The 15428-nt window shown below is 41.0% G+C and overlaps 1 protein-coding gene across 3 annotated transcripts in view; it reads right to left on the reverse strand.

Annotated features, from left to right (window-relative positions):
• NECTIN1 (nectin cell adhesion molecule 1) overlaps positions 1 to 9576 on the reverse strand; it is a 109140-nt gene extending 99564 nt beyond the window's left edge. For all 3 annotated transcript variants that reach the window (XM_053452624.1, XM_053452625.1, XM_053452623.1), the window contains exon 1: positions 9039 to 9576. In XM_053452624.1, the coding sequence (XP_053308599.1) occupies positions 9039 to 9141 (103 nt within the window). In that variant the 5' untranslated portion in view covers positions 9142 to 9576. The remainder of the gene's footprint in view (positions 1 to 9038) is intronic.
• Positions 9577 to 15428: the final 5852 nt, after the last annotated feature.

Below are 15428 nucleotides of genomic sequence, written 5' to 3' on the forward strand. Positions count from 1 at the left end.
CATACCTGGGATACTGAACGATAATGAATTCTTTCAAAGATTCTACTGTAGCGACTTGGTTATTGTGGAATGCAAATAGTTCTAATAATGGTCTTTATTAAAACTATAACCCGATACAATGTAAATATATTACTGCACCTGTACTCAAGAAGGGTTTTAATTGTGATATATCAAGGAGAAAAATATCAGCTGGGATGCTGAGAATGAATTGATAATAGAATATAATGGAATCCTGTTTGATCCCAAGTTTCTGGGTTTTTACCGTGTTCCCAGAGATGCCTATTATATCTATGTATATTTTATAGCACCATAGGTGTCAATTTTCTGTATGTTGCCATATTTTGTTATTTTATTGTTCTGCATGCTGTGAAGTTTCTCTCCATAGAATTTTCTCTGCTTTGTGTGACACCGTATTCCGTTATGTGGCATATTAAAATCAATCTACATTTTGTTACGGTTTGTACAAGGTAACAAATCACTTACTGAAAGTATTATTTCTAATTGTTTGCCAAGAGACTCAAATAACGCAATGGTTTACTCAAGATTTTATACCACTGTGTTTTGCCTACAAGGAACGAGCATTTTGTAATGCAAATGAATCCCAGTCACACAAGAGGCTATTTAATAGCGACCCAGAACTCAATGAGCTAGAATTAAAACAGAACCGTTGATCCAGCTATGTGTATTCATAGCACTAAATGCAAAAATTGGTCATCAGTTTTACAACATTACATCATTTTAAGGTATGTTGGGTCCTGACTTAGAGAGCAGCAAGTATATTGCAAAGAAAAAGAAACAGAAAGAAACTGCCAATCTGCATCTGTCCACGCTTTAAAGGTCCGCAGTGTGCCGCTGTAAACAAAAGATGGATATTATTTATTACTGTGACCTGTTGTACTTGAGCGATAGAGAGCACAGTGTCATGATGGACTCCAGATCTCAGGACACACAGGACGTTTAAAATCAGCTCCATGAGAAGCAAATCACTTCCCAACTAATTTGTTCCTTGACATACTATGTTAGATACCCAAGACCTTTTTTAAAACCAGAATTTATTATGTCCTGCACATCACAATGTTCTGTGCTCTATTTAGATGATGGTTCCACTTCAAAAAGCATCATTGCCAATTATACAGGGTGGAGGTTTGGGAGGGGGTATGATGATCTACACTAAAACGGAGCAAACTATTTTAGAGTAACATTAAAAAATGTCTTTTTTTTTAAATTTAGTATACAGCACCTTCATTACGGTAGCATCTCAAAATTCTTGTTTTATTATATCCTATGCTGCATCCGGAGAAGACCTATATACTAACAGCCACCATTGCCGCTGTTTAGTAGGTTTTTAATATGATTGTTTCTTGTTTACAGCAAAATCTAGAAACTAGTATGGTCGGAATAAGGAGAGAAAATTGCTGCTTGCGGATGTATGACCACAAATTGATTTAACACATTCATTGCCACACTGGATTGCCTTCCTAGGAAACAATAACACAAGCGGTGATGAGATTGTATGACTGTATTGAGGATGCCTCCTTGAAAGATTTAACACTGAAATACATAGACCCTCCATTTAAGATGGCTTCCAGCGGGCATGTTATTTCCGTTGTGGCACAGTGATACATGTCCTCAGTCTCATTAGTTAGTGCCAGTGGTTCAAAAAAGTCCATAAAGTTCACATCCTAGAATTCCAGGGAAAAGCCTCTTGTTCCTAGTATCCTCTTTCTATGAAAAACAAGCTATGTATCTTGTTAAATCCGTTGGAAAATGATAGCCATGAGATCATCTACTTGTTGTGAAGCGTTGGCTTTGCTAACATGGTACCTCCCTGTTTGTTGCTTATAAATTTTATTACCCGTCCTTCAATATCTGTTTGCACAGCAGGCCATAACAATTACATTAATTGTATTTCTGGAACAATTGATCATACAAAGATATTGGCAGAACATCCACACTGAATTGAAGCAATCAATCCTTCTTAAAGAGGAACACCCACACATACCGTGAAATCTCATTATTGTTCAATGGATGGAAGGAATATGTATGTAGTATTTGTTGCAGAAAGTTGCGTGAATGAAATTAAAAATTATGTCATTTTCAAAGAGGGCGCTCACCTACCCTTGATCCTTTGCTATGGGAGAATAGAGTTCTTACGAGCGGGATTGACGTTGAACGTTTCTGACATCAGCTCAGGCTTGTACTGTTACCTGTGATTTTATATTAAACTATTTTGATGGTGTTAAGTTTACAACTCTTTCTAAAATGGATATAGCCATAGCATTTTAAGCATAGCCTTTTTTTTTTTTTGTATATGGGTACTATTTTGCTTTATATGTTAGTTAATCTGAAGAAGAGGCTTCTTGAGGTCCTGGAGTCTTTTGTAACGTACATCTTTTTCTATGCTGGTCCAATAAAATCCATGAACTTCAACTAAACACTCCATGCCCTCACAGCAAACACTTAAATGAGATAACCTTACCCACACTATACAGAGTTCAATAGCTGACATACAGGTTGGCTGAAGTGCTGTCTGGCACAGATGGGTTGAAAATGCTGCAAGTTAACGGAACCAGTACAGCTTTTAAGCAGACCCAAATGAAGCAGAAATAGGTAAAGAGATATGGCTGTGTATATCTACATACGGCACTTGGCATTGAATGTGGCATGGGTACAGGTACCAGATGACCCTGCTTGGTGAGCTGGAGAAAATAATATTAATGGTATTAAGAAAAGCCTCAGTAACAGAAGTGCCCAGTCAGATCTAAATATTATAGTAAGTCGGTACAGGCCCTGCCAAGTTCCCAAAGGGCAAGTCACCTACCTTTACAAACACAGCATTCATAATTGGTACCTCTATGAACACATTCGTAAGCCCAATATATTTGATTGAGCAAACATGGTCAAAAGAGAAAACTGCAAAAGCGGTCATTGTGTTTTACAACTAGATGTAAAGGGTTATTTATACTACTTCCATATGAATGGGGATGTTTTAATGGCGTTTCTAGTGTTTACACAATGTCTGAAAAGACCCCGGCCCCATAGACATTGCAGATATGCTGCAATTCTAACAACAAGCTTTGTCACAAATATACCTCAATGTTTCAGTTTGAAGGACAACCACACCATAGGGGTGTCTTACGGTGTCATCAAGGGGCTTAAACATGCCGTTTTTCGGATTTCTATTGTTCAGCTCTGAGCAATATGATATGCATCATCTTAAAACCTATTGTGTGTTCTGTTTTCAAGGACAAGTAGACACCCATGTCTCATTATGTCTTCAAAATGGAAGTTACAAGTCCGACGGTTATACCCACTTATTGTATAAGCGTCAACGCTAAGAAGTGGCAAGGTATATTGGAAAGGTATAAACAAAACTGCTTACTAATCCAGTGTATGTTAGTACTAGGGGATAGCAAAGTCCTAGACGGACTCTGAATGCCAAATAAGCGAGTCAGATGAAATGTATGGATTTGTTTGCTGTGTTTTGTCGTTTTAACTCCATTTCTGATCCAGAATGGTTTCAAAAGGCATGCATTTGTCATTAGCTGATTAACTGTCAATTTGCATAAAAAAACATCAGCATTATCTGCAAAACTATGCAAGGTGAGGCACAAGTCTGAAAAGGACTGAAATCATGATTTTGCATATGAAAGCAATTTACACAAAGTCCTGCTAATTAGCAAAAACTAAAACAAGCAGATAGATAAAATGGATGCCTTAAAGGCAAACAATCACGTAAGACCAGACAGCATTAGAAGAGGTCTAAGCGGTCATTCTTTCTACAATGTCTGTATGTATAGCAAATACTCTGAAATGTACATTTACTAAACGCGGTACATATATCGACTAATTGAACGCCAGAGGAGTGTTGCAGAGAACCCCGAAAAAACCTGTGTACATTCTTATTTATTGCGCACTCATATTTATATCACTCTATACAGTATAACAACTGGAAGGTGCATTAAGTGCGGTCTAATTATTAGTAACATAGTCCACTGATCTTTTGATAGGGGTATAATAAGTATGAATACATTAGCAAAGGCGGTCACTGCCCCGTGGAGCTTCATTTAAAGGAATTATAGTTTTTATGAGTGCTATGCTGCTGGGAAACCTTTGTGGGCATGCCCCTGCACTCTTAAGTTTTTTATTCTTCTACAAAAATCGTGCATTGCCAGACTTGGCACACATTTTCCATAGAATTTGCCTTTGTGGAACGCGACACCGCAGATCCAATAATTCCACTTTGTTCACCGTATCCTATCCCCTGGCACGGTCTTTGGAGACTTGTATACAAGCGTACTGCGTCTGTAAATGCAAGATCTGATAATGGGCAACGATATCAGTGACTCCGCACAGTATACCTGTCACCACATCCCTCTGTTTACAGATATACACGGCCTTTCAGCGTGTCTAGCGCCTGAAGATATATACGCCCTTTTGCCACATCTATCCGTAGAAGACGTATACCATAAACTGTAGTGCGGGTGTGAGTCCCAGACACTCTAATCCCCATCACTAACAACTCACAAGCTCCATCTGCCTAATCCCGGCATCTATGTAAGCCCAACATGTTTCAGTGTTGTTTTGTATGCAACGGAAATGTTGTGATTTTGTAACGGCACGGTTTGTTTATCAATCCGCAGCATCTAGCTGTGAAATGAGTGCTGTTACTTTGTGTATAAATGGATTGTTACACGCCATGAATGTGCCTGTGTGTAGAACAGCATGCTGTCTGTATAACAGAAAGGCACGTTACAAACAGAGGCAGTAAATATTCTTATAAGCCAAAGCGTTTGATTCACGTGCCAGCGAAATATATCTATACCACAGCTCTGACCTGTTTTGACTTGATGTGAAAGCTGAATCAATATAGTCAATGGATAGTTTGTTACTCTGAATCCCTGGGCTAAGTTTTCCTATATGAGATGGCAATCTAGTCGAACAATAAACAGCAGTTGGGTTGCTTACCTCATCATAAACACAACAAATATTGAAAATTATGCACACTTAAACGCCAACAGCTGTTAAAACAGACTGATCCTTTTCTGCATATAAAACTGAAATAAAAACTGAAAATCTACTAAAAAAATTAAATAAAAAAAATTGGATATTCAAACCAATGCTCGGTCTAATATACGCAAGTTATCCATCCACTTTCTCAGCAGTATGATTTCCCGGATTCTCTGAACAAGTTCTATAACATAATGAACAGAAAAATTAGTCTTGTTTGTTTTCAACTCTCCGAGGTGTGAAAGAAATTACCGAACTCTTCACAACAGTTAAAGGAGTAATTACATTTAGCAGGTGGCATGCTGCATCAAGAATAATCCCGACATCCATACGGAGCACTAGAAGCTAGACGAGGCAAATTTTTTCATTAAAAAAAAAAATATGTCGTTTTTTTTGAGGGGCCCAAACAACTGCTGTTTGACATGATCTTTGTATTACATGATCATTTTCCCTTTGTTTTTAACCCAGAGACCAGACACCGGGTAACCGTAGCAGAGAACCGCAGCATAGACGCAGACATTCAGCCCTCCTGCCACGGAGGAGGAGGAGGGAAGAGAAAGAGAAAGGAGAAAGACGTGTTGTTGGACTTGTCATGGGAATTAAATGAGGGAGTTTACCAGCCATTACTGATAGGACATGTTTGTCATGACAACTGCCAAAATTTCTACATCCTAGGCAGAAACATGCAGGATACGTGTGTGTTCTGAACGCACCTATTGTTGCATTTTATGACAGCGAGAGAGTATAGAGAGCTTTATGAACTACTGAAAACGGATACTGGAGAGCATAATGAGCAAAAAAAATAAAATAAAAATATGTATAAAAGATTTTACCGACTGGCGTACTCACTGCTGATACATTCAAGGAAGCTATAAGAAGTTATAATGCGATATGTAACTAAAGAAGTGAGCCGTGTATTTATGCGTGGTGCATTGGATAAACAAATCCATATCGTATAAACTCTCCTTATCTTCCCCTAGAGGTCACTCTGCCCGTTCCATTCATCCTGGATGCCCCTAGGCTTCGCTGACCTTTGTGTCACTTAATAGACTGGGTACTAATCTATGTGTTTGCCACGGTAAGTGTATCCATAGAGGCTAACAGAAAAGGTTCAAACGTGTGAAGCGAATGAATGAAAGTCGCTGTGACATTTGTGCATGTACTGCTTCAATGCAGGGGAGCTCAGGAGTATACTATTTACCATCACATAAAAGAAAATGTCAAGGCACAAGCTACAGGTAGACCGGGACTTATTTGTTATCTGACTTGCTGTTAGATAACTTAAAGCTAGGATTCTAAAGTCACAATTTATGTATATTCAACAACATACATATATATATATATATATATATATATATATATATATATATATATATACATACATACATACATACATACACAACACTATGGCATGGGCATGACATCCAAAATGTATTCTCAAATATGCGATGATGCTGTCCTATTATGCCACGTTCTCGTGTGCTCCATCATTAATAGAACAATCTGATTAAAACCGATTGGGGTGTGAGTGATGGGACTGAGCCTGGCACCCTAATGTTGTTAGAGGTCATGGTGGATTTTGTGACATGGACGATGAATCAGGAAAATGTTCGAATGGGAGATGGAGGGAGGTTAACTAGAATATTCCTTATATACCAGGAGCATAGTAAATAATCCAAAAACAGTGTGCTGCATAGAGATACAGAGTCCGGGTCTACTGCATTTTTAGGTTAGAATCGTAATTTCCTGAGAAATATTACTTATAAGACATAATACACATTCCGCAGCATGATACAAGGAGAATTAATTAAACATTTAAGGGTTAACCGATCAGATATTCCACAACAGAGGCAGAGGTTAGCTTTGGGGGGGAATTAAAGAAAAATCATCCTATAGACATTTCAATTGAGGTGAAGATTTAGGAGAAACTGAAGTTAAATGTCTGGTAGAGAATGTATGGCCAGGGATAAAACAAGAAGATAGTTCTGATCTGCCAGATTGTGCCTCCATCTCAACTATTTTAATGTTTTTATTTAGCACGAAAAGGCTTTCAATCAACAAATATTATGTTACTCAACAAGAAATGCATTTCATGCTCTGGTAGCACATACCTACATATTGTATATTAGTGTGCTGATGTGTCAAAGCAGCGTCTTTAACGCCGATATATTCATTGTCATGCCACAGAATTTAAAGACTGTATAAATCAGCCCATACATTTTAGGGCATCTCAACCTATCCCTCTCTGGACATTTCACACGTTCCTAAAATGTTATAACCTATCCCTATGTTAGAATTTCACTACGGCAATCTAAACCATCCCTCCCAAAGCACTATAGCATCTTAACCTTACACCTCGCCATAGAATTTCTAACATTCTATGTTCCAGCACTATGCAAGCCTCGGCAGTCTCCCTGTACTATAACCGCTCTCTTATGGCATCCCAGCAAATTGGATTCCAAACTCATCCATATGCGCTAGAATTTAGAGGCTAGCTGTAACCTACCAATCTAACGCACTCGGCCAGTTTCCTTTTAACTATAATTGAATTATCAGTGAGGATGGCGATTTTGAAACGCTCGCCCTACTGCTGGCGCAGACTTGCCGAAGGGCAGTGTATAACGCAATCACCCCTTTGTAGCATTCCTAGTTACAGTGTATGGGGTTATATATTTTTTTTTTATTATGTAGCACTTCTCGCAGTACACGCATTCAAAGTGTATGACAAAACTAGAATTGTCACACTAAGACATCCGATACATTAAGTAAAACAGGCCCTGATCAGAAGCTTACAGTCTAGAGGATAACTTAACACCCTTGTATATTAGATGTTATGTGATATATTGGCTATAAGATCTATTGCCTGTGTGTCCTTCAATTACTATTAAGAGTTTTTATAGCGCAGGGGGCGTTTCTCCTTTCATTAAGATCTGTCACTTCTTCTTTATGGTTAAATTGCTTTCATCTAAATCCCTTTGTTCTTCACTTTATAGGGTGGAACTAAAGTTTGCTGCAAGGTTGCACATCAAAGCATTTTGGGCGCCACACAGCAAAACTACATAATCTTCATCATGCTCTCAAACTGTACATACTGCATCAGCAGCAAGATGTATATGTCCTCTCTCCTGCCCTTTATGTTACTGTCAGGGAAGGGGGGTTCTCATTCTTGCCATTGGCTGCCACTTCCTAATTCACCCTCCCTTCTCCCTCTAGGGCTACTCACAAAGATCTTGCATCTTTGCCTCCAGATTTCATTTCCAGTCCACAGAGCAGGCAATCGTGTGCCCCTTCATTAGCCCATGGCAAATCCTGTTACTCCAACACATCATCCCAGGGATGGCTTCCTACCATCCTAGTTCATACACTCAAACTTCCCTTAAAATCCCAGGCACATCCAACATTTTACATGAACCAGGGAATGGCTATGAATCTCTTGGCTCCTTTCATTTACACTTTTAGATATAGGTAAACAAAAAAATCTGTCATTTGACTTTAATCAACAGGTGCCCCCCCCACATCTTACAAGGGGGACCAGCAGCAATGAATGGGTTTAGGGACCTTCTATATGAAGCATATATCCTTCTGCTGGATGCCCTGTGTATGCGACTCCCAAATTCCCTAACAACATAACTAATGCTTTTTACATCGGTTTCCCTAATATATATATGTATGTATGTATATATATAATGCAGAAAGCAGACTGCATGCCAATGAAAGTATTTTGCCTCGAACCATGAATTTGGAAATATGTCCTTAATATGATAAATGCTGTCATGTGAATTCCATTCCCGCTGCATCTCCGCCGTTCTATCGCCGTGACTCACATCAGGAGTGTTTCGGTGTCTACAGGGGGTACTGATCACCGCACCCCACGATGGGACCCCCAAATCGGGCTGGAGGAACCCCATTAAGTAAGCAAGCACCTTCCTGTAAGCCCACCCTCCCGATAGCAGCAAAACTAATTAGGAACTCGCACGGTGACATATTTACTACCCAAACAGCCCACATCACCCTCCGAAGGATCTCACCTTGGAAGACTGAAATCACCAGGCTGATGGTTAGGGGCCAACAGGGATAGCAGCGGCAGCAGGATCCCCTCCGGCTGGGAGCCATAATCCACGGGATAAGCATCAAATCCACGCAAGAGAAGCTGGAGCGACTTTCTGGCACTGGCTTCCCGATCTGGGGGACAAGTCACGGGAAAGCAGAGACACACAGATCCCCGAACATGTGCAGAAAACAGGGGGTCCCGCAGATGAGAAAAACCGGGGTTCAGTTTAATAAAGCATCACCCCCTTCCCTAGAAGATCGCGCACTGTATAGAGTGCAGCCTAATCCTCAGATTATAAAAGCACAATAAGTGAGCGTGGATACTGAGTTAGCCACTCGTGTTTTTTCAGTTGCCGGCTAGCCTGCGCCTGTGGTCCCCAACTGAGTTGGATTGCCGCTCCTGTTCGCGGATCCTACGCGCCCTCCCTGCTTATTCTTTACGAGTTAACGGCAGTCGGCGGCTCGGAGCTGCTCTGCTGGCCACTTCAGGCTCTTTTTCACAGTCACTGTTCTCGTCCGCCAGTCCCTCTGTGTCTCCTGCCTCCTCTCCCCTCCCCCTCTCTCCGTATGATGTCAGTGATTGGAAAGCGGGAGGGCAGGGCTTGGGAGGCAATCTCTCACGGTTTTAACCCTTTCGTTAACGATCCCCGCGGGGAAGCGCTGAATGCTGGCTCCTGCAAGGGTTAATGTGCCGCACCCGTAAGTTTCTGTGATTCTTGTCACTGGAACAAGAACTAACCAACTGACCCTATTATAGCCCTCAATGAAGTTTGTTTGCGTGAGTTATGTGACACTTAAACGGTTAAAGTATACAGCCCTCCCCATGCAGTTCCCGTCGAACAATACGAATATTTTCTCTGTTCGAACTTGTCCTCCCGCAGCTCCGGATTTCGGAATGTGTTCGCCGAGTGCCCCGTATTTTCTCAAGGAAGGGTCTGAGGCGCACCGTGTTCAAACACGTCTCAGATACCGACTTTAAATGTATTAAATGCCTCTGTCCGCTGCTTCACTCCACATTGTTTTATATTCTGTAGTCTCATCCATAACACTAATGTCAACTTTCAGAAATGTCTCGCTTGTCTCTTCTCTCGCAGCCTCTTGCTCTCTCCTCCTTTGTTTCTTTCCCTCTCTTCTTTCTTTTTTCCCACCAAGTTGTGCCTCTCATGCAGTTTGCTGCTGGACACCTCCATGGCCCAGCGGATTACTTTTAATGAACAATCCCTCGCCCAGCGCACACGATTGCTTTACCTGCCACAGCGATATTATTCTTTCCTTTATATTCTGTTAAATGATGGATGACAGTAACATTTCATTTACATGACATTTACACGGAGGAGCATTGCAGCTCTGCAGAGTGTTTCTCATAGAAATATCATATAGAGCGCAGGGGTTCTGCCATCACAAATTATGGGGCCCAGAACCAATTCAGGGCGGGGGTAACACCGTCAACCCTGTGCGTTCTATACTCCGCATCACCGGCTGGATCACTTATGTTAGATACAACCCGGCCATCACCCCCTGTCCTATACCGCGCCATCACATGCCAGACCCCTTATGTTATATACAACCCAGCTATCACCCCCTGTCCCATACTACCCCATCACATGCCAGATCCCTTATGTTATATACAACCCAGCCATCACCCCTATCCAATACCGCCCCATCACACACCAGATCCCTTATGTTATATACAACCCAACCATCACCCCCTGTCCAATACTGCCCCATCACACGCTGTATCCCTTATGTTATATACAACCCAGCCATTACCCTCTGTCCAAAACTGCCCCATCACATGCCAGATACCTTATGTTATATACATACCATCCACCACCCCCTGTCCAATACTGCCCCATCACAGACTGGATCCCTTATGTTATATACAACCCAGCCATCACCCCGTCCAATACTGCACCATCACACACTGGATCCCTTATATTATATACAACCCAGCCATCACCCCCTGTCCAATACTGTCCCATCACACACTGGATCCCCTATGTTATATACAACCCAGCCATCACCCCTTGTCCAATGCTGCCCGATCACACGCCAGATCCCTTATGTTATATACAACCCAGCCATCACCCCCTGGCTCCTCAAGTCCAAAGATGCTCCCAGGCTGCTCATAATGGCCCAGGTTCCCCATGTTCCCCCTTGTGGCCGTCATGTTCCATGCGCTGGAACGTGAGGGTTACAAGGGAAGAAAAACTGCAGTATGGAACTTAAGGCATTGCTGTACGGCAACCATGAAACAGAGGGACTAAAGCCTCTTACTGCAACACTGGCCGCACCCTCCTGATGGTGATCCTGTCTGAGGGAATATTATGTTTTATATTAATTAATATTACTTAATAATATTAAGTATTAATGATAAGTACAAAAATGGCATAATTGTTTTCCCGTGTGCCCTTTTGTAGTAAAATCCCAATGGTTGAAGCAGACAACCGGTGAAACTATTTTATGCATAATTTTGAGTCAGTAAGCATGTTAGACGCACATTATCCATTATTCAGACCGGTACACACCTGTTGCTGCTCTGAGATTTTAACCTTTTCTAAATCTTTTAGGGAAGATGACTCTGAAGAGCTATAGCAACACTCTACTTGCCAAAATAGTCGGGATTACATCTTCACATCCATGTTCTTGTGATGAACAAACATCATGTGTTGTTTGATAAGCTGTTTAAAAATCACATGGACGAGATTGCAGTTTTACAGAGCGGCAGCCTAAGCCTTCCCATAGGAAAAGCCGTAGCGCAACCTCACCGTAACTGTTCATTTGTTCCTCACCGATCTACTGATGTGGATACATTGCACTGACACAGACTGACAGCACATACAGTATACCCTGTAAAATACCGTGCATTTAGCATTGTAAGAAATCGACACGTTCAGAATTAGAATGGATGATAAATTCATGTGTAATACAGATAGAGTAGCGGAAGGTTTTACACCAACCCTACAAGATCTTCAGCATCCCTTTGCCAACGAAGTTGTAAGGCAGGGGTAGTAGACTTGGACTTCGAACAAACCGGTAATTTTATTATTTGGTTTGACAGGTTTTAGTAGTAGTTCTAATGTAAGTATTTTCATTCATAAACATAGCCATTTTATGCTACGTGTCCAAATAAATGTGATACTGTTACATATAAATATATATATACATAGTTTTCAGCTCCTGTTCTGTATATTAAATAATCTATAAATATGTTGCAATAGGAATTTAAATAAACAATTAATCATAGGCTACAAACAAATTAATTAATAATGACTGTAGGAAGTGGCAGATGGCTTTAACACTGCTGTATAGGGTTACTTTTCCATAAATGACACTCCATGTTGAAATATATATATATATATATATATATATATACACCAGTTATACTTTTACTGTGTTTAAATGCACCATTTCTATAGATATTTGCGGAACTGAATCAGACTTTTTTTTTCAAATGATTAAACAACAAAGGTAAGCGGCACTCAACTTAAATTAAACAAATTCCATGAGCTCTCCTGTAATAATAAAAATCTTCTTTAGTTTACATGCATGATTGAAGGAGGCAGAGAGCCAGACATGCTTTACATGTTTCGCACTAGATGCTTATTTATATTCACGTGGGGGTCTCCTTGGCTCCTATGGGGCCCCCATGGCATTAGCCATCCCTGCAGCTGGCTGGTTTCCCTGCGAGTTGAGGAGCTGCGGGACAGGGACACATGCATAGAAGGGGCGCGGATGAATCCTATGCATTAACACTTTCACTGTGAAGGTGGCACACAACTATCATATGAATTAATGTGCAAGTGATTTCTGGAGTGCCCCTTTAATAGATTGTGCGTGCCGCTGTACTACTGCAATCACTAGGATGGCCAGTTTTTATCCCTTTTCTATACAGAATTATATTGAAGTGCATATTTCGCTGCACCTACAAAATGTAGATGGTCTTAATATCTGTTTGCCTGTCTGTCATGCTGATGTGTCAGGCGTTTTTGCAAGCGCTCCACCTGTTGCAGCATAACCTTCTGTTGTTCCCATTATATGGAGGCCCTCCCCCAAGCTCCAGTCTTTTGTTCTGTCGGATGATAATTAAGAAGAAAAATCCGGAGTGAACGCACAGACACAATTGATGCATCCATGCAACAACAGCGCTGAGGACTATGAAGCAAACCTGCTGAATTCAGATATGGCCTAGTTTGGCAGTTGAAGCTTGGACAGCAACTTTATTTATTGTTTCTTAGAAGTAGATTCAGAGCACAGCAGTTTGGTAGGACTTCCATTACAACGCTAGTCATCAATAAGGTATTGGCTATTTACAGACAAGAGCTATAAACATTTTGGCATCCGTTATCTAAAGGTTGATTTGCTGAGGTCAACTTACTGGAGCATATTTGCCAAATGAACTGACTTTTCAAGTTGCTTGACTCGTAAGGCCTGTGGAATTGTAAGTCAAAGTGTAGCAACTCAATCATTTTTAAAATGGTCAGATCTAGGATTTGCAGTTTGTACAATGAAGAGAATAAAAGGTGACCAAATACAATTAACTTTATTAGTCTAGATAGTAAACAAAAACTTAAAAAAGTGAGGCTGTCATCAGCCCGATCTGCATGCCTGGTAACTCTTGGGGTTTGGTCCTTCGGGGTCTTGACACGCCCCCCGCTTCCTGCCCATTTCCCCTTTAAAAGGGGGTGTTTCCTGTGATGTCAGCGGCAATGCCTCTGATGTCAGCAGAACCGCCCACCGACATCAGCGGTACCCCCAATCTTCGGCATGGGGCCACCCAGCGATATCAGCAGGACCTCCCACCGACATCACGGGACCGCCAACTGACATTAGTGGGCAGTCCTGGACGTGTCCCGCAAGGGAAGGCTCCGGGTAGCCGGAGCCCAGAAATTCCCAGGTATGCAGATGCCGTATTTTTACTTAAGTACTGTAGGAGGTGACTGACTTCTGTGATCAGCACCAGATATCTCCCATTGCTGTGATCAGCGCCATGTTACACTTAACACTGCTTATTGCAGTTGGTTAGCCCCATTTGTCTATATTAGCCATGCCCTGCATTATTAATTATTAAGTTATATAGCACCTTTGTATTCTGCAGTGCTGTACGAAGGGTGTATTACAAAAGAACTTGGACTTGCAGAAACAGAAAAGGTAAGGGAGGGCCCTGCCTCGGCAGAACTTTCAATCTAGAAGTAGTTGGAGTGTATTACACAAGAGGTAAAAGTGACAGTCTTAGTGATGAACCAGTCGCATTGTCATCTCATTGTAAAATAAATAATAATATTGCTGAACATAAGTCCAGGTCAATAGCAGGAAAAAATGCTATAGTTTGATGGGAAGAAGGGAGGTAACCTATTAGTTGCTAAGTGTCTGAATAATTGGGACTTGAGGGATTTCTTGAAGGACTGAAGGCAATAGGAGGGTCAAATAAGCTAGGGGAAGGGCATTCCAGAAGATGGGGCAGCCTTTGAGAAGTCTTGTATGCATGATTGAGAAGTAGACCACAGTGCGGAGGATAGACAAAGATCATCAGATGAGAGGAGAGACTGGGTAGCGACGTTCCCTCTATTTTTAGTAGTTGCAGTGTGCAGAATACTTATGTTGTGCAATTATTTTTTTCTGTATATATGTGTGCAAATGCAGTGGGACTATGAGCTGACAGCAAACAAAGGGTTAATCCAGGGTCACTATAGCAGGCAGCTGTCTTTACAGTCATGTGAGGTGCTGGGCTCACAGCCCCTCAAAGATAATGAGGTTACCAATTCATTGGCTCTCCTTTCAAAGGAATCATAATCAGATGTAATCCTCTTGATTCTGACAAACTGAAGATAAGGTAAATGCTGTGAATAAAAGCATTTGGCATGTAAGAAAGAATTAAGATCAGCGTCTTTCTTATATAAATTTAATTTGAATGTGTTATAAATTTCCTGTACAGTAACGTAGTAAAATAGAAATCTATATTTGTGAAGTCATATTCAAGAGTAAAGCGAACAGTGGGTCTATACTGCCAGTCCAATGGAAAAATATGCCATCTACAAAACAAAATCAAAGAGGGACAAAGTTGACAAAAGATTCATTAGAGTAAACAAACACTCCTTCAAAGGATTCTGCAAACAAATTTGCATATTGAGCGGCAATATTTGACCCCATGGTTGTCCCCTGGATGTGCAAGTAAAAGGTATTCTAAAACATAAAATAATTTTTAAAAAGGACCAATGACAGTAACTTGATCAAAAGCAAATGATAAGCTTCAGAAATAGAGTTCTTGGAAAGCAGCAGAAATTGCCTCTATATCTTCCTGATGAGGAAATGTTTTTAAAGTTGTAAAACTGAGCCCATTCCTGAAACAACGGGCAACCCTGGTGGGT

The sequence above is a fragment of the Spea bombifrons genome, chromosome 12, assembly GCF_027358695.1.
Source record: "Spea bombifrons isolate aSpeBom1 chromosome 12, aSpeBom1.2.pri, whole genome shotgun sequence".
NCBI lineage: Eukaryota > Metazoa > Chordata > Amphibia > Anura > Pelobatidae > Spea > Spea bombifrons.